At 43.3% G+C, this 18,223-nt stretch overlaps 1 protein-coding gene, 1 non-coding gene and 1 pseudogene across 2 annotated transcripts in view; 2 read left to right on the top strand and 1 right to left on the bottom strand.

Moving 5' to 3' along the window:
* LOC139584199 (disintegrin and metalloproteinase domain-containing protein 10-like) overlaps window positions 1-11,665 on the top strand; it is a 53,720-nt gene extending 42,055 nt beyond the window's left edge. The window contains exon 16 of the mRNA XM_071415761.1: window positions 1,478-11,665. Within this exon, the coding sequence (XP_071271862.1) occupies window positions 1,478-1,689 (212 nt within the window). The 3' untranslated portion in view covers window positions 1,690-11,665. The remainder of the gene's footprint in view (window positions 1-1,477) is intronic.
* Window positions 11,666-14,469: 2,804 nt separating this feature from the next.
* Window positions 14,470-14,660, bottom strand: LOC139531209 (U2 spliceosomal RNA). The gene has a single exon (XR_011666307.1). It is a non-coding gene; the product is annotated as a U2 spliceosomal RNA (small nuclear RNA).
* Window positions 14,661-15,797: 1,137 nt separating this feature from the next.
* Window positions 15,798-17,368, top strand: LOC139584201 (eukaryotic translation initiation factor 3 subunit J-A-like; annotated as a pseudogene).
* The last annotated feature ends 855 nt before the right edge of the window (window positions 17,369-18,223 follow it).

Genomic DNA, 18,223 nt, shown 5'->3' with positions numbered 1-18,223 from the left:
AGGCACACTTGTCCAGCATGCTGGTGGCTATCGAAGGTGAGCATTTGCCCACTGAAGTCGATTACGACACCAAACTACCGTAGGGTCAAGACCCTGGTGAGGACAACGAGCATGCAGTTGAGCGTCACTGAGACAGTTTGTGCAGAAATCCTTCAGTTGTGCAAATCCACACTTTCATCAGATGTCTAGGTGGCTGGTCTCAGATGATCCCGCAGGTGAAGAAGCCGGATGTAGAGGTCCTGGGCTGGCGTGGTAACACATGGTCTGCGGTTGTGAGCGTGGTGGGACGTACTGCCAAATTCTCTAAAATGACGTTGGAGGTGGCTTATGGTAGGGAAATGAACATTACATTCTCTAGCAACAGCTCTGGTGGACATTCCTGCAGTCAGCATGCCAGTTGCACACTCCCTCAACTTGAGACATCTGTGGCATTGTGTTGTGATAAAACTGCACATTTTAGAGTGGCATTTTATTGTCCCCAGCACAAGGTGCACCTGTGTAATGATCGTGCTGTTTAATCAGCTTCTTGATATGCCACACCTGTCAGGTGGATGGATTATCTTGGCAAAGGAGAAATGCTCACTAACAGGGATGTAAACAAAATTATGCACAAAATTTGAGAGAAATAAGCTTTTTGTGCGTATGAAACATTTCAGGGATCTTCTATTTCAGCTCATGAAACATGGGACCAACACTTTTTACATGTTGCGTTTATATTTTAGTTCAGCACAACAACACAAGCTTATCGACAACAAAGCTTATCGAAACACGTTGCTATACTCGTGCTGCTGCAGTGCAAGTTGTAGCTTGAGTGGAAGTAGGGAAAAATTTGCATTTTATGGCTTATAAAAGTGTCGAACAATGTGTTGACAGTAGGCAGAATTCTACCTTCAGACACATGAACTAGTTCAACATGGGAACACTTTGCCTTCCTAAGGGTCCTCCATGGTGTTCTTTATGCGTCTGACTGACTTTAGTAGGGGAAATGTGCATTTTATGGCTTATAAAAGTGTTGAACAAGATGTTGACAGTGCTGAATAGCAACTTAAACATACATTTACTCATAAAAACAGCAGCTTTATTCGTTGAGTCTCTCTCTAGTCATGGTCTGAAACGTTTTAATCTCACAGTATCAACTTTGCTGTGTACTTTTTTACAGTGTCTGGATTCAGGAAACTGTGCAGACAAGGTGATCCGAGATTTCTGATTGCTCAGCGGTAGGCCTATAGGTGCACTTGAGTTGCTCTCTGGGCCTGCCGGGTAGGCAGAGCTCTACCTTCAGACACATGAACTAGTTCAAAATGGGAACACTTTGCTTTCCTGGCGAAAACAGAGCGAAAATAATATAAAACATTTGAATGCAAATGCTTTATCGTTGGGTTTTTACAGAAATGTTTGGTGATCAACCAGTCAATCGCGATCGACTGGTTGTTGACCACTGTGCTAGACTAACCTCTCTCTCTCCCTCTTACCCCAGGCACGTTGAAGAGGAGGAGAGCCCAGCAGCACGCCAGGGAGGCCCAGGTGCACCAGTCCCAGTCCCACCACGGAGATGTCAGTCACGGCCAGCACCACCCTGTCTCCGGGGGCCAGCGGCAGCAGCCCTCCCGCCAGCCCCAGCCCCAGAGGCACCACCGCAGCCAGGGCCAGCCCAGAGAAAACTACCAGATGGGCCAGATGAGACGCTGAGCTGCTGGGACACTGGGGTTCGGGGTGGGAACGCTGCTCCCGCCATCGACTGCTCCTTGCCTTGCCTTGGCTCCTCCTTGTGCCTATCTATGACACTGCTGGGATTGAGATTTGAACCCATTTGTTGGTATTTGAACCCATGTCTCCAGGGTGAAAATCCCACATCTTAACCATTAAACCTAGAGGATTGTCTTAGATGTTTTATGATTTAGGATAGATGGAATTGGGAAAGGGAAAGAAAAGGGAACAACACTTTTTTAGTTTTTACACACTTTTTTAGGATGTCCTCTTTATCTAATGGTTACGGCGTTGTGTTGCCACGTGGGAGACCCGGATTCAAATCCCACCGGTTTACACCTAACAGTGGGATACAACACGTGCTTCACTCCGCCCAAAGAACGGCCTAAACTGGTTGTTTACCATCCCCATTCGTCAGACCCTCCATCTACAAACAGACAAACAGGACGGAGTTGAGAGAGCTCAAATAAAGACCCCCTCCAACGACCACCACTGGAGCTGAAGACCTCTGACCTCTTCAAATAAAGACCCCCTCCAACGACCACCACTGGAGCTGAAGACCTCTGACCTCTTCAAATAAAGACCCCCTCCAACGACCACCACTGACCTCTTCAAATAAAGACCCCCTCCAACGACCACCTCTGACCTCTTCAAATAAAGACCCCCTCCAACGACCACCACTGGAGCTGAAGACCTCTACACCTCTTCAAATAAAGACCCCCTCCAACGACCACCTCTACACCTCTTCAAATAAAGACCCCCTCCAACGACCACCACTGGAGCTGAAGACCTCTACACCTCTTCAAATAAAGACCCCCTCCAACGACCACCTCTACACCTCTTCAAATAAAGACCCCCTCCAACGACCACCACTGGAGCTGAAGACCTCTACACCTCTTCAAATAAAGACCCCCTCCAACGACCACCACTGGAGCTGAAGACCTCTGACCTCTTCAAATAAAGACCTCCTCCAACGACCACATCTGACCTCTTCAAATAAAGACCCCCTCCAACGACCACCACTGGAGCTGAAGACCTCTGACCTCTTCAGTCTTCATCCAGCTGTTTTCTGGGGCTCTCGCTGTGAGAGTGAGATCCGCCATTTTAGTTGACCTTCCTCCATTTTGTCATTCTGTGGAGTGGAAGTGACCATCAGCCATTGCAATTTGTTTATTTTAATGGAGTTCCAAGGAGTGGAGGAATGGTTCCATCACATGTAGATTTAGTCACGTGTTTTTTTTTTCTTTCCATTTGCAAAGTCCCTCCTGAGTGAGAACACACATATGTTCCAAGGCTCCTGGTTGGTTGAAATGTTTTGTCAGCCATCTTAGCCAGAAATTAAAGAGATTTGCTGGACTTGTGATTACGACACAACGTTTCAAACTCAACAGCAAAAAGACACAAGGCTCTTCTCTTTGTTTCTCCGTGCAGACTGTCTGACCTGTCTGTCTGTCTGACCTGTCTGTCTTTGACTGACTGTCTGTAAAGATTTCAGTATAACATGAGTGAAAAAACACAACTATTTCTTCTACTGTAAATGTACATATGATTCTTTACTGTTTTTGGTTAGTACTGTACTCTCAGGACAGTAACACAAAAGAAGGTATCTGAAAGAGTATATGGGTAAGTTCTGTGGACTGGACACTGAAGTTGGGAATTTTGACAGCATTTCAGCAATCAAGTTCTCATTTTGCTGCAATCATGGAATCCTATGGATGGAATTCTCATAGTGTTTAGTTTCAAGAGGTTCCAGAGGTAGAACATAAGGTCACCACCATATCTCACTACTTCTCACCTTTGACCTTTTGTGACGTTCAAGAGCTCCCTCATCTCTTCATCTGGTATTTTTGCTAACAACTTGTTCTGGTCGCGACGTAACAACTTGTTCTGGTCGTGACGTAACAACTTGTTCTGGTCGCGACGTAACAACTTGTTCTGGTCGTGACGTAACAACTTGTTCTGGTCGTGACGTAACAACTTGTTCTGGTCGTGACGTAACAACTTGTTCTGGTCGTGACGTAACAACTTGTTCTGGTCGTGACGTAACAACTTGTTCTGGTCGTGACGTAACAACTTGTTCTGGTCGCGACGTAACAACTTGTTCTGGACGCGACGTAACAACTTGTTCTGGTCGTGACGTAACAACTTGTTCTGGTCGTGACGTAACAACTTGTTCTGGTCGTGACGTAACAACTTGTTCTGGACGTGACGTAACAACTTGTTCTGGTCGTGACGTAACAACTTGTTCTGGTCGTGACGTAACAACTTGTTCTGGTCGTGACGTAACAACTTGTTCTGGTCGTGACGTAACAACTTGTTCTGGTCGTGACGTAACAACTTGTTCTGGTCGTGACGTAACAACTTGTTCTGGTCGTGACGTAACAACTTGTTCTGGTCGTGACGTAACAACTTGTTCTGGTCGCGACGTGACAACTTGTTCTGGTCGCGACGTAACAACTTGTTCTGGACGTGACGTAACAACTTGTTCTGGTCGTGACGTAACAACTTGTTCTGGTCGTGACGTAACAACTTGTTCTGGTCGTGACGTAACAACTTGTTCTGGTCGTGACGTGACAACTTGTTCTGGTCGCGATGTGACGTAACAACTTGTTCTGGTCGTGACGTAACAACTTGTTCTGGTCGTGACGTAACAACTTGTTCTGGTCGTGACGTAACAACTTGTTCTGGTCGTGACGTAACAACTTGTTCTGGTCGCGACGTAACAACTTGTTCTGGTCGCGACGTAACAACTTGTTCTGGTCGCGACGTAACAACTTGTTCTGGTCGCGACGTAACAACTTGTTCTGGTCGCGACGTAACAACTTGTTCTGGTCGTGACGTAACAACTTGTTCTGGTCGCGACGTAACAACTTGTTCTGGTCGCGACGTAACAACTTGTTCTGGTCGCGACGTAACAACTTGTTCTGGTCGCGACGTAACAACTTGTTCTGGTCGCGACGTAACAACTTGTTCTGGACGTGACGTAACAACTTGTTCTGGTCGTGACGTAACAACTTGTTCTGGTCGCAACGTAACAACTTGTTCTGGTCGTGACGTAACAACTTGTTCTGGTCGTGACGTAACAACTTGTTCTGGTCGTGACGTAACAACTTGTTCTGGTCGCGACGTAACAACTTGTTCTGGTCGCGACGTAACAACTTGTTCTGGTCGTGACGTAACAACTTGTTCTGGTCGTGACGTAACAACTTGTTCTGGTCGCGACGTAACAACTTGTTCTGGACGTGACGTAACAACTTGTTCTGGTCGTGACGTAACAACTTGTTCTGGTCGCGACGTAACAACTTGTTCTGGTCGTGACGTAACAACTTGTTCTGGTCGCGACGTAACAACTTGTTCTGGACGTGACGTAACAACTTGTTCTGGTCGCGACGTAACAACTTGTTCTGGTCGCAACGTGATAGAAAGGAAAGGGAAGTTCACTTAGTTTTTACACACATTTTTGTTTTGTCCCAGTTTTTAAAAATTTGATATACGTTTTGATGCAGTAGAATGAATAGAACAAATAACCACTAATTAAAATCTGATTCTGCCTGTCAGGTCACTGAAGGCTAGGCTAAGCTTGGCATAGTGTGCATCAAAAATAGCACCCTATTCCCTATTTATCCCTGGTCCAAACTAGTGCACTATATCTAGTTGAAGTCGGAAGTTTACATACACTCATTAAAACTTGTTTTTCAACCACTACACAAATTTCGTGTTAACAAACTATAGTTTTGGCAAGTCGGTTAGGACATCTACTTTGTGCATGACAAGTAATTTTTCCAACAATTGTTTACAGACAGATTATTTCACTTATAATTCACTGTATAACAATTCCAGTGGGTCAGACGTTTACATACACTAAGTTGACTGTGCCTTTTTAAAGAGCTTGGAAAATTCCAGAAAATTATGTCATGGCTTTAGAAGCTTCTGATTGGCTAATTGACATCATTTGAGTTAATTGGAGGTGTACCTGTGGATGTATTTCAAGGCCTACCTTCAAACTCAGTGCCTCTTTGCTTGACATCATGGGAAAATCAAAAGAAATCAGCCAAGACCTCAGAAAAAAAATTGTAGACCTCCACAATTCTGGTTCATCCTTGGGAGCAATTTCCAAATGCCTGAAGGTACCAAGTTCATCTGTACAAACAATAGTACGCAAGTATAAACACCATGGGACCACACAGCCGTTATACCGCTCAGGAAGGAGACGCGTTCTGTCTCCTAGAGATGAACGTACTTTGGTGCGAAAAGTTCAAATCAATCCCAGAACAACAGCAAAGGACTTTGTGAAGATGCTTGAGGAAACAGGTACAAAAGTATCTATATCCACAGTAAAACAAGTCCTATATTGACTTAACCTGAAAGGCCGCTCAGCAAAGGAAGAAGCCACTGCTCCAAAACCGCCATAAAAAAGCCAGACTACGGTTTGCAACTGCACATGGGGACAAAGATTGTACTTTTTGGAGAAATGTCCTCTGGTCTGATGAAACAAAAATAGAACTGTTTGGCCATAATGACCATTGTTATGTTTGCAGGAAAAAGGGAGAGGCTTACAAGCCGAAGAACACCATCCCAACCGTGAAGCACGGGGGTGGCAGCATCATGTTGTGGGGGTGCTTTGCTGCAAGAGGGACTGGTGCATTTTTAAAAAATAGATGGCATCATGAGGCAGGAAAATTATGTGGATATATTGAAGCAACATCTCAAGACATCAGTCAGGAAGTTAATGCTTGTTCGCAAATGGGTCTTCCAAATGGACAATGACCACAAGCATACTTCCAAAGTTGTGGCAAAATGGCTTAAGGACAACGAAGTCAAGGTATTGGTGGCCATCACAAAGCCCTGACCTCAATCCTATAGACATTTTGTGGGCAGAACTGAAAAAGCGAGCAAACCTGACTCAGTTACACCAGCTCTGTCAGGAGGAATGGGCCAAAATTCGCCCAACTTATTGTAGGAAGCTTGTGGAAGTCTACCTGAAACATTTGACCCAAGTTAAACAATTTAAAGGCAATGCAACCAAATACTAATTGAGTGTATGTAAACTTCTGACCCACTGGGAATGTGATGCTGAAATAAATCTGCTATTATTCTGACATTTCACATTCTAAAAAATAAAGTGATGATCCTAACTGACCTAAGACAGGGAATTTTTACTTGGATTTAATGTCAGGAATTGTAGAAAAACTGAGTTTAAATGTATTTGGCTAAGGTGTATGTAAACTTCCGACTTCAACTGTAGGTGTTAGGGTGCCATTTCGTATGTACACTTACTTTACTACAGAGAGGATATTTACGACACATTTCTAGGTTTTACGTGAAAATAAATCGAAAATAAATTCCAATATGGGAAGGGAAAAAAAGACAGTTAATTTTCAGATCAAAAGTCTGACAATGTACGATGTGGCCATGCAGTCATGTTATTTTTTTATTTAAATGTGACCATTGTTGATTGACTGTACTAGGCTGTAAGGTCTGTAATATTTTGTCTGTTACACAATTAATGATAACTGATCATGTTCCTATGATAGCTGGGGGTTGATTTAGCTTTAGGTCTTAGGTCTTTTAACCACCGGAACAAACAGCAGTTATTCCAAGACGATTGCACATTCTAATTGTCCACTATGACCTAACACTTTGTTTTTAGAGCTAGTTGGTCATAAATGGTCATTTTCCCCCCATGCGTTGATCACCTGCCCTGTAAAAATGTGTGTGGATGATTGGGTTGTGTTGATTTGGGCACCAAACGGAAGAAAACAGAACGCAACGGGGAAGGACTTACCTGGGCTTTTCCAATAAGAAATTTTTTTTTTTTTTTTTTTTTTTGGTGTTGCAAAAATGGTTTTTAAAACGTTATTTTTTTTGTTGTTGCTGTGTGCCCTAATGAACATGACCCTGTTCTGTTAAAAGACTGTGTCCCCTACAGAGATGAGTGTCTCTGTGACCCTTTACATTAGTTAACATGAGTGTTATTGTGCCATACTTTATGAATGAGTCTTATATTTTTATCTTTACTTTTATATAGGAAAAGCCAGTAGGAAGGTCTCTAAAAACGATGCACTAGTTTGAATGGACGAATGGAAGACTCAGAGCACAAACCGTTCTGGGACCAGGCTGTCTGGCCAACTCCTGTGGTGTAATTGTCATGCCAAACAGTCATTTTGACTCTGACTGACCATAGAAGTTGGTCGTGTACCTCTGCTCAGACTTTGCAGACGCATGCCAGATCTTACAAAGCCCGGATAGCTATTTTAAGTACGAGCTAACCGCATCATATGTTATAGCAACTGGTGCCTGACGACACAGTCAATGATGTGGTACGTAACCATTGGTTGATGCGTGCAACGTCTAAAGAAAGAGGAGAGTAGGAGACTGGTAGTGGGACTGTTTGACTTCCGGTGTTTACTCCTGCCCTTAATACTACAAAGGCAGTGGATTAGGTTGATTTTAGAACAGCCTAGATCAGGGATGGGCAACTTTGATGTGGGGTGGGAGCTACACAATCTAAACTCATCACGAGGGGCAGCAGTGGCTCTCTGGTCTGTGTACCCACACCCACACCATTGCTATTTCCCACAATTCTGCTCATCTTGCCGTAGGGTGGAGAGAAATGTTTGCCGTTTTAAATATGATGTCTGAGTGAGAGTGACTAACAAAATCAATGGGGTCGCCCCCCCCCCCGGTCGGTAATTTGACCATGGCTAGACTACCTTACCAATCAAAATGTTTTATTTTTATTTCTAACATGGGCTAATTGAGTGACTGACATAACAAGAGAGAAACTGCTGATACAAAACCAAATGTAGAAATTGGACCTTGTGTATTCTACCATTATAACTTAACATTAAGTTCATATTTTTTTTCGTACCCTTTTCACACTATCATGCTGACTCCAACCGTACAGTTCTGGGTCAGAACTGTTATTTTCACACTATCGTGCTGACTCCAACCATACCGTTCTGGGTCAGAACTGTTATTTTCACACTATCGTGCTGACTCCAACCGTACCGTTCTGGGTCAGATCTGTTATTTTCACACTATCGTGCTGACTCCAACCATACCGTTCTGGGTCAGAACTGTTATTTTCACACTATCGTGCTGACTCCAACCGTACCGTTCTGGGTCAGAACTGTTATTTTCACACTATCGTGCTGACTCCAACCATACAATTCTGGGTCAGAACTGTTATTTTCACATTGTCCTTTCCAGCACGGTTCCAGCAACGATGGTAGATATGTAACCAGGCCAGGGCAGTATATCTTGCTTTGGCTTGGCTTGGCTCGGTTCAGCTCGGTTGTGTGAAAACAGTCATGGGCTCTGTAGGGGACTTTCTCACATTTTGAATCCTGTATTTCACATTGCTGAATAAATGGTTGCTAAAGTCATCATGGAGTTTTTCTGTAGAAAATGAAGTTGTTTTAAAAACCATACTACTGGCTAGTACACTCACAGTACACTCACTCACCCAGACTTATTTCCTTGTAAACTTGTACAGTACTTGGGAGAATTTAGAGTTTTTTATTTGAAGATAAAAATTTGAATTTCGATACGTCTGTTACTTTCTTTTTTTTGTTTTGTAAATCCAGAGAAACTGTTCAGAGATGTTCATACACTATATATACAACAGTATGTGGACCCTCCCCACCTTCAAATGTGTGGATTTGGCTATTTCAGCCACAAACATTGGCTGTAGAATGGCCTTACTGAAGAGCTCAGTGACTTTCAACGTGGCACCGTCACAGGATTCCACCTTTCCAGCAAGTCAGTTCGTCAAATTTCTGCCCTGCTTGTAAGTGCTGTTTATTGTGAGGTGGAAACGTTTAGGAGCAACAACGGCTCAGCCGTGAAGTGGTAGGCCACACACGCTCACAGAACGGGACTGCTGAGTGTTGAAGCGTGTAGTGCGTTAAAATCGTCTGTCCTCGGTTGTAACACTCACTACCAAGTTCCAAACTGCTGTTGGAAGCAACGTCAGCACAATAACTGTTTGTTGGGAGCTTCATGAAATGGGTTTCCATGGCTGAGCAGCCACACACAAGCCTATGATCACCATATGCAATGCCAAGCGTCGGCTGGAGTGGTGTAAAGCTCACCACCATTGGACTCTGGAATGGTGAAAACACGTTCTCTGGAGTGATGAATCACACTTCACCATCTGGCAGTACGACGGATGAATCTGGGTTTGCCGGCTGCCAGGAGAACGCTACCTGCCCCAATGGGTACTGCCAACTGTAAAGTTTGGTGGAGGAGGAACAATGGTCTGTTTTTCATGGTTTGTGCTAGGCCCCTTAGTTCGAGTGAAGGGAAATCTTAACGCTACAGCATACAATGACATTCTAGACGATTCTGTGCTTCCAACTTTGTGGCAACTGTTTGGGGAAGGCCCTTTCCTGTTTCAGCAATGCGAGGTTCATACTGAAATAATTGTCAAGATCGGTATGGAACAACTTATCTGGCCTGCACAGAGCCCTGACCTCAACCCCATCTAACATATTTTGGGATGAACGCTGACTGCGGGGCCTAATCGCCGAACATCAGTGCCAAACCTCACTAACGCTCTTGTGGCTGAATAGAATAGAAGTCCCCGCAGCAATGTTCCAACATCTAGTGGAAAGCCTTCCCAAAAGAGTGGAGGCTGTTATAGCAGCAAAGGGGGGACCAGCTCCATATTAATGCCTTCCCAGAAGAGTGGAGGCTGTTATAGCAGCAAAGGAGGGCCCAGTTCCATATTAATGCCCATGATTTTGGAATGACATGTTCAACGAGCAGGTGTCCACATACTTTTGGTCATGTAGTGTATGTGATAAAACCTCCCCTTCTCAGTAACACTTTTTTTGAAGGGTACTTATATTAGAATTACATAACATTCATCAATCATAAATTGCACATTCATATTAAATACTTACACACTGCTTATGAATGTTATGTATATGGTTTATGAATGTTATAAAGTCCTTTTTATTTAGGTACCCTTCAAATAAAGTGTTACCAACCTTTCTGAGTTATTTATGTTATCTATGCTAATTTAAATGGGATTCATTTTAAATATTTGTACAACTTTTTTTTTCTCCACCATCATGAAAATGTTAAAAACAATTAATTGTGATGGACTAACTGTGAGTTCGTAAATTCGCTCTGGCGATCTACTCCGATTTCAGAGCACTCCCGTCTGAGTGTCAGAGCGCAGAATAACTGCTGAATGGACAGTGTCGGTAAACGTCAGTCAAAAAGCGTAATTCAATTGTTGCCAGCAGCACAGTTACAGTCACCAACGCTCTGGATAACGTGAAAAAAGCCTCACCAGCTCTGCTAGGGCGAGTAAAATGGTCAGAGTGAGGTGTTCTCTCATTTGTGTCTGGAAGTAACTAGCTAATTTTAGCTGGTTAGCTTGTGTGCTTGACTGCCGTTGTGAGGCCAGAACGCTCGGATCAACGCTACTCCTCGGCCAGATGTGCGCTCTGAACGCTCCGTGAGCGAAACGCTCTCAATTTACGAACGCCCAGAGCGGCACTTCTGGCGCTCTCTGTCACTCCAGAGTGAATTTACAAACGCATCCTAAATCTTTCATTCATTGTCGTTTCATTGTGTCTGTTCTCCTGTGGCATGGTTTGGATTAGAAGAACAACACAATAAATAATGCCAGAAAAATGTACTTTATTTTTTATTCTTCATGGTAAAAAAAGAGAAAAGTTTCTAGATATAAAACATGCACTGAAATGTCAAATTGAGTTGAAAATGTTGTAGGTGAAATGATGTAGGCGAAAAGAACACAAGATGATTCAAAAGTTAGAAACTACTGTCTGATTTTAATGTTCACTGTGTTTTATACAGTATCAAAAAATGTTGTTCACTTTTGAACATTTTTACTAAAAATTTCAAAAAATGTATTGTGCAAAGAGATGTAATTTTTTGGAGTACTTGAAATGCATTAATTAAAAGACTCGTTCAAAATTAACCGGATCCAGGAATCACTGTTTATTTTATTTTAGAATTTTCATCAGCTCTTCTATTGGTGTTCTATTGCAATGGACTGACTGTCTTTTTAATGGGAATACAATCTGAGACTGTCTTTTTAATGGGAATACAATCTGAGACTGTCTTTTTAATGGGAATACAATCTGAGACTGACTGTCTTTTTAATGGAAATACAATCTGAGACTGACTGTCTTTTTAATGGGAATACAATCTGAGACTGACTGTCTTTTTAATGGGAATACAATCTGAGACTGACTGTCTTTTTAATGGGAATACAATCTGAGACTGACTGTCTTTTTAATGGGAATACAATCTGAGACTGTCTTTTTAATGGGAATACAATCTGAGACTGACTGTCTTTTAAATGGGAATACAATCTGAGACTGACGGTCTTTTTAATGGGAATACAATCTGAGACTGACTGTCTTTTAAATGGGAATACAATCTGAGACTGACTGTCTTTTTAATGGGAATGCTATTCTGAGTTTTGGCCCGTCTTGCATGTTTTTATTTGGGGAGACCCCCTGGCCAGATCCTTTCAACCCTAAAACCACGTTGATCTCCTAGATATCCATACCATAGAGTGGGTATTACAACTGATGTCATTCTAATGTATGACGTACATTATCTATGTATTGTAAAATCATGACGTTAATAGAAACCGATAGGATCGTGTCCACACTGTGTGTGTTTTTCATGGAAACCCCCAGGGCCATAGCACATACCAGGACATGTGCTGTGTCATTGATTGTCAATACAGATCCTCAATACAGTGATTGGCCGTTGGCATGTGCAATATGCAATATATATGCAATGCAAAGCGTTGGCTGGAGTGGTGTAAAGCTCGCCGCCATTGGACTCTGGAGCAGTGGAAATACGTTCTCAGGAGTGATGAATCGCTCTTCACCATCTGACAGTCTGAAGGATAAATCTGGGTTTGGCGGATGCCAGGAGAAAACACGACCTGCCCCAATGCATAGTGCCAACTGTAAAGGTTGGTGGAGGAGCAATAATGGTCTGGGGCTGTTTTTCATGGTTCGGGCCCCTCGAGTGAAGGAAAATCTTAACGCTACAGCAGACAATGACATTCTAGATGATTCTGTGCTACTAACTTTGTGGCGACTTTGGGGAAGGCCCTTTCCTGTTCCAGCATGACAAGGCCCCCGTGCACTAAGCAAGGTCCATACAGAAATGGTTTGTCGAGATCAGTGTGGAAGAACTTGACTGGCCTGCACAGTGCCCTGACCTCAACCCCATCGGGATGAATTGGAACGCTGACTGCGAGCCAGGCCTAATCGCACAACATCGGTGCCCGACCTCACTAATGCTCTTGTGGCTGAATAGAAGCAAGTCCCCCACAGCAATGTTCCACCATCTAGTGGAAACCCTTCCCAGAAGAGTGGAGGCTGTACTAGCAGCAAAGGGGGGACCAGTTCCACATTAATGCCCATGATTTTGGATTGAGATGTTTGACGAGCAGGTGTCCACATACTTTTGGTCATGTAGTGTATCACTGTCATAGCAAGTTAAAGGTTTCTGTAACTGAGAATGTTGTTGCTGTTCAAGCTACTTGCACATATATTTCTGTATTTTAATAAAAACTGTTTATTTTGATACATTGATGTTTATGGTATTTTGTCATTCTTGCCCATCCTTGCACCCAGTTGACCAATGTTTTAAAAAATGACTTAAGTCCTCAATGCCACTGTCCATGCAGCGAACACACACTGGAGTCATAATACCCATAAACAAGGAAATGTTTCCAATTGTTTTTCCACCATTCATTTTTCCCATAGGGAATTTTCCTCCCAATGGCCTTATCATACAAGGCTCTACAGACAGATTAAAAAATACGGCTATTTTTGCGTTGGTGATGTATGTATTGAAGCCAGGTGTAGACTAGTGGTTAGAGCTTTGGACTAGTAACTGTAAAGGTTGCAAGATCGAAACCTCAAGCTGACAAGGTAAAACATCTGTCGTTCTGCCCCTCAACCCACTGTTCCTAGGTGGGTGGGTCATTGTAAATAAGAATTTGTTCTTAACTGACTTGCCTAGTTAAATATTTATTTTTAAGTGGTTCAACATACAAACGCGTTTTGATTGACCACATAGAACAGTTTGTAACAAGGCAACGGTCGGTGGAAGTCTGGCGCCACCAAGTGGACAATTATTTCAGTTCCCTTGTGGCAGCAGTGCTTCCAGAGATAGTTTATAAAAAATGGCCCGCCGGGACCTTGGGTGTTGTGGGGGACCCTTCGCCTGGGGTCGAGGCTCCATTTCTTCTGTATCACCCCAGGGCATCCGTGGCTACCATGGCCACTGCCTGGAGGGTGGTCTCTACTCGTTTCGCTACCAGCAGGTTGCGGGAGGACCACAGTGCGTCCTTCAGACACGTGAGGGTGGGCCAGAGCTTGGTGGAGGCCTTCGGCCCACCCCATAACAGCACGAGCTGGGGCGTTAGGTCTTCCCCTGCTGGCAGACATGAGATCAGGGCCGGTTTTCTTCCACAGGTCCCTGGCGGGTCTCCCAGAGAACATATATTTTCTTTTGGAAAAGTTTTATTGTTGCATTTCCTTTGAAAACAGCTCACATATATGTTTGTACATAATTGTATACACATAAAAACGGCATTAAAGCATCAAAAACTATTTGAATTTGTTTTGATTAAATGGGTGACTGACCACTATCTAGTGACATAGACTTGCTTAATTAAACCCAATATCCATCATGATTATAATAAAATAACAATCCGGTTGAATTCGTCAGCTTTTTCTTTACAACGGCAGGGGGTGCACCGTTCCTGGAGGTACTGCAATACCAGGTCGATGCGTGGAGTGGACGGAGCAAGCCCCTATTCCATCTCCCTATTCCAAAAATCAATTTAATATATGGTCCCCAGATAGGGGACGTATCAGATATTAAACTGATAAGAACAGATACTACACTTGATCTTAGCCAAAAGGCCGAGAAGCGATACCGCAATGCTTTCGGGAGGAAGGTGCTGTTCTCAGACACGTCAAATCCGGTAACGGCTACAGCAAAATGAGCTCTGTAAACTTTACATCAAATATCAAAGATGATGATGCTGTTAAAAAATGGTGGCATAGATCGGGATTTGATCAACGTCGGGAAAATACACTTTTCACTGATACAAAGTAACACATTGGTAGGATACAAAGTCACGCGGTCATCCGCCCTCCAATCGGAAACTAGACAAATCCTTATTGAGTTAAAACCAGATTTACAGCTAAATTGGAATAATATTCTATCAAATAGGGGTTGGATAAATAATTTGTAGATAATAAAACGGACAATACATTTGATATTTTATAAAATATCTCGGGAAGCGTTGATGCCACAAGGGAATAAAACAAATTGTCCACTTGGTGGCGCCAGACTTCCACCGACCGTCGCCTTGTACAAGCAGTTCTATGTTGTCAATAAAATACACTTGAATGTTGAACCACTTCAATACATACATCATCAACGCAAAAATAGCCTATGTATTTTTAAATCTGTCTATAGAGCCTTGTATGATAAGGCCATTGTGAGGAGGCCTTTATAAAGTTGCCCTCCTAAATTACTCGAGGCCAAACTTCAAAGATGTCCATGGCACTGGACTGCAGTGAGAGCTAGACCGACAGTGCGGCCTACGGAGTGGTCCCGGCTGCCTAAATGTGTGCTCAACACAATAAACTCCGACGCCCTGGCGGTCTCCTCAGCCAGATCCTCCGACGTCCATTCACACGTACCTCCTTGGCCATAATCGTCCCCTACCTCCACCTTCACTTTCGGATTCCCTCGAAGCATTTTCAACCCCGTTCTCACCTACGGTAGCTAGCCACAGAAGTCAGCTAGCTAGCTGGCTAACTTTTATCAACGTTTTCACTTCTGACACCAATGTAATGACCTGACTAGATCATAAAGGAACAATTGTCCAGACAGAGGTTTGAGTTTACGAATTAACGGTTTATTAACCCAACATTACACAGGCTACTGTTTGGCCGTAGCCCACGCCAAATAAATGAAAGATAACCCACAAGCCAACCGTGACCTTCTCTTGTGAAGGCCAGACATAAGAGAGAACAAAGGCTGAACCTGGTCTTAACTTCCAATGCTCCACCCCCCTGCCCAACCCCCCTCCACGCCATTCCGCCAACCCGGCATCAGAACATTCCAGGCATTCCCGTGATTGGCAGATAGCAGGTTGATTGACATGTCGGACCCCGAGAACACTGGGTACTGGTCAGTCCAACACAACCACCTACTAGCCTAACACATAACACACAGCTGTCTGTGCGGGTCGCTACAATATCATGGTGCTCAAATCATTTTCCCTTCTCAAATCAGGTGTCGTCAACAACGTCAAAGGAATTGATGGTATAAGCCCGTCTTCTAAAGATGAGTTCACAGAGTTTGAAAAGTTGTTAAAAGACAAGATATCACCTTTTGAGAGTTCCATACACTATTCCGGCTTCCTAGAGTCCTTGTTTCGAGACCTCTGTCTCTCACGTAAGTATTAATTTAATAATATACAGTTTGAAAAGTAACCAATGTTATTGGTCGTGCATCTCAACGGTCAGTGGGGCCTGTATTATGTCCCTGTATTATATGAAATCATGTTTTAACTGTGCACCTCTTATGTTACAGTGGAGGTGGAGGACTTGAAAAAAGTCAGCAACTCCCACAGTCTTACTAAGTGAAAAACAGAAACAGGAAAAGGTTAGTGGTTTATTTAATTTAAATGACAGACAAGTATTGACATTTATCACCAGTACACATGGTCTACTTAGACCGGTATTCAGTCTTGTCCGGGTCATGTTCATTAGGCATCAAACGGAAGAAAACAGACTGGAACAGTACTACCTGGAGTTGCGTGCCCTAATGGAAATTACGCAACAACAAAAAATAATTACTGTCATAAGACAATACTAATCATCCCTCTTTATTTCCAACAGCAGCTGAATAAAGGACAATACTAATCATCCCTCTTTGTTTCCAACAGCAGCTGAATAAAGGACAATACTAATCATCCCTCTTTGTTTCCAACAGCAGCTGAATAAAGGACAATACTAATCATCCCTCTTTGTTTCCAACAGCAGCTGAATAAAGGACAATACTAATCATCCCTCTTTGTTTCCAACAGCAGCTGAATAAAGGACAATACTAATCATCCCTCTTTGTTTCCAACAGCAGCTGAATAAAGGACAATACTAATCATCCCTCTTTGTTTCCAACAGCAGCTGAATAAAGGAAAGAAGAAAAAGAAAGGCGTGGTTCCTGCCGGAGGGATGAAGTCCAAGATGAAGGATGACCTAGCGGACTACGGCGAGTTCGATGGAGGTTACGTACAAGACTACGAGGATTTCATGTGACGTGACATCAACCGAGTGCTGCGTCTCAAATGACACCCTGTTCCCTATGTAGAACCCTTATATAGGGGATAGGGTGGCATTTAGTAGGCTGTCTGTCCCCATTATCCCTCCGCTCTGCTCCACCCAGCCCCCTCAAAGCATGTCTAAAGATTGATTACTTCTAGTTGGATACGGGTGAGTCCCTCCCTACCTAGTTGTTTGACCTGGCATCAATCAAATTAAATTATATTTCTAAAACCCCTTTTTTTTTACAAAAACAGTTGTCACAAAGTGCATTCCGTTTTAGCGATTCAAAGTGTCCGCTGTCCCTCGGCCTCTTCTCCTCTTTCAACTTGTTAGTTCAGCAGTCATCACCATTACTTCCTGTTGTCTGTCATGATGTCACTTCCTGTTTCCACTTCCTCTTATCAACACAACATTTGACCACTCCCTGCTCCAGATCAACACCACTACAGATGAGCGGGACCGGTCCAACCCATTCCGCTTCGCTAACATCGGCGTGGAGAAGTTCCTGGAGCTGAACTCTGAGCAGAACCATGACGACTACTGTCTGGCCTACGTCTTCACTGACAGGGACTTTGATGATGGTGTCCTGGGCCTGGCCTGGGTCGGAGCTCCTGCAGGTCCATAAGACTTCCTTTTCACTATTTACACACATTACAGTTACACTTCTTACACCCTGTAGATCAACAGCAGATATTACACGCTGGAATGACAGACGTTGTCATGGAATCAGTCAGTCTTTCTGTCTTATGAAATTAGCCCTATTCCTGTCTTTTTATTATTGAGCATCTCTCCTACTTTTTCCCTTCTTTGCTGAGTCTTTTTATTTGATAAACTTGTGTTATCCAGTTTTGTATTATCAAATTGGGTTCATCATTATGAGAGGATAATCCTACCCCTCACTAATACTTGACTGTGTATCCACAGGGAGTTCTGGAGGGATCTGTGAGAAAAGTAAGCTGTACTCTGACGGGAAGAAGAAGTCCCTGAATACCGGCATCATCACAGTGCAGAACTACGCCTCTCACGTCCCTCCTAAAGTCTCACACATCACCTTCGCACATGTAATAGGACACAACTTTGGCTCGCCTGTGAGTTAGATGCATTATTTATTTAACTTGGCAAGTCAGTTAAGAACAAATTCTTATTTTACAATGACA

The sequence above is a fragment of the Salvelinus alpinus genome, chromosome 9 (assembly GCF_045679555.1).
Source record: "Salvelinus alpinus chromosome 9, SLU_Salpinus.1, whole genome shotgun sequence".
In the NCBI taxonomy this organism is placed as follows: Eukaryota; Metazoa; Chordata; class Actinopteri; order Salmoniformes; family Salmonidae; genus Salvelinus; species Salvelinus alpinus.
The sequence above is the reverse complement of the archived record's forward strand: the minus strand, read 5'-3'. Positions and strand labels throughout refer to the sequence as shown.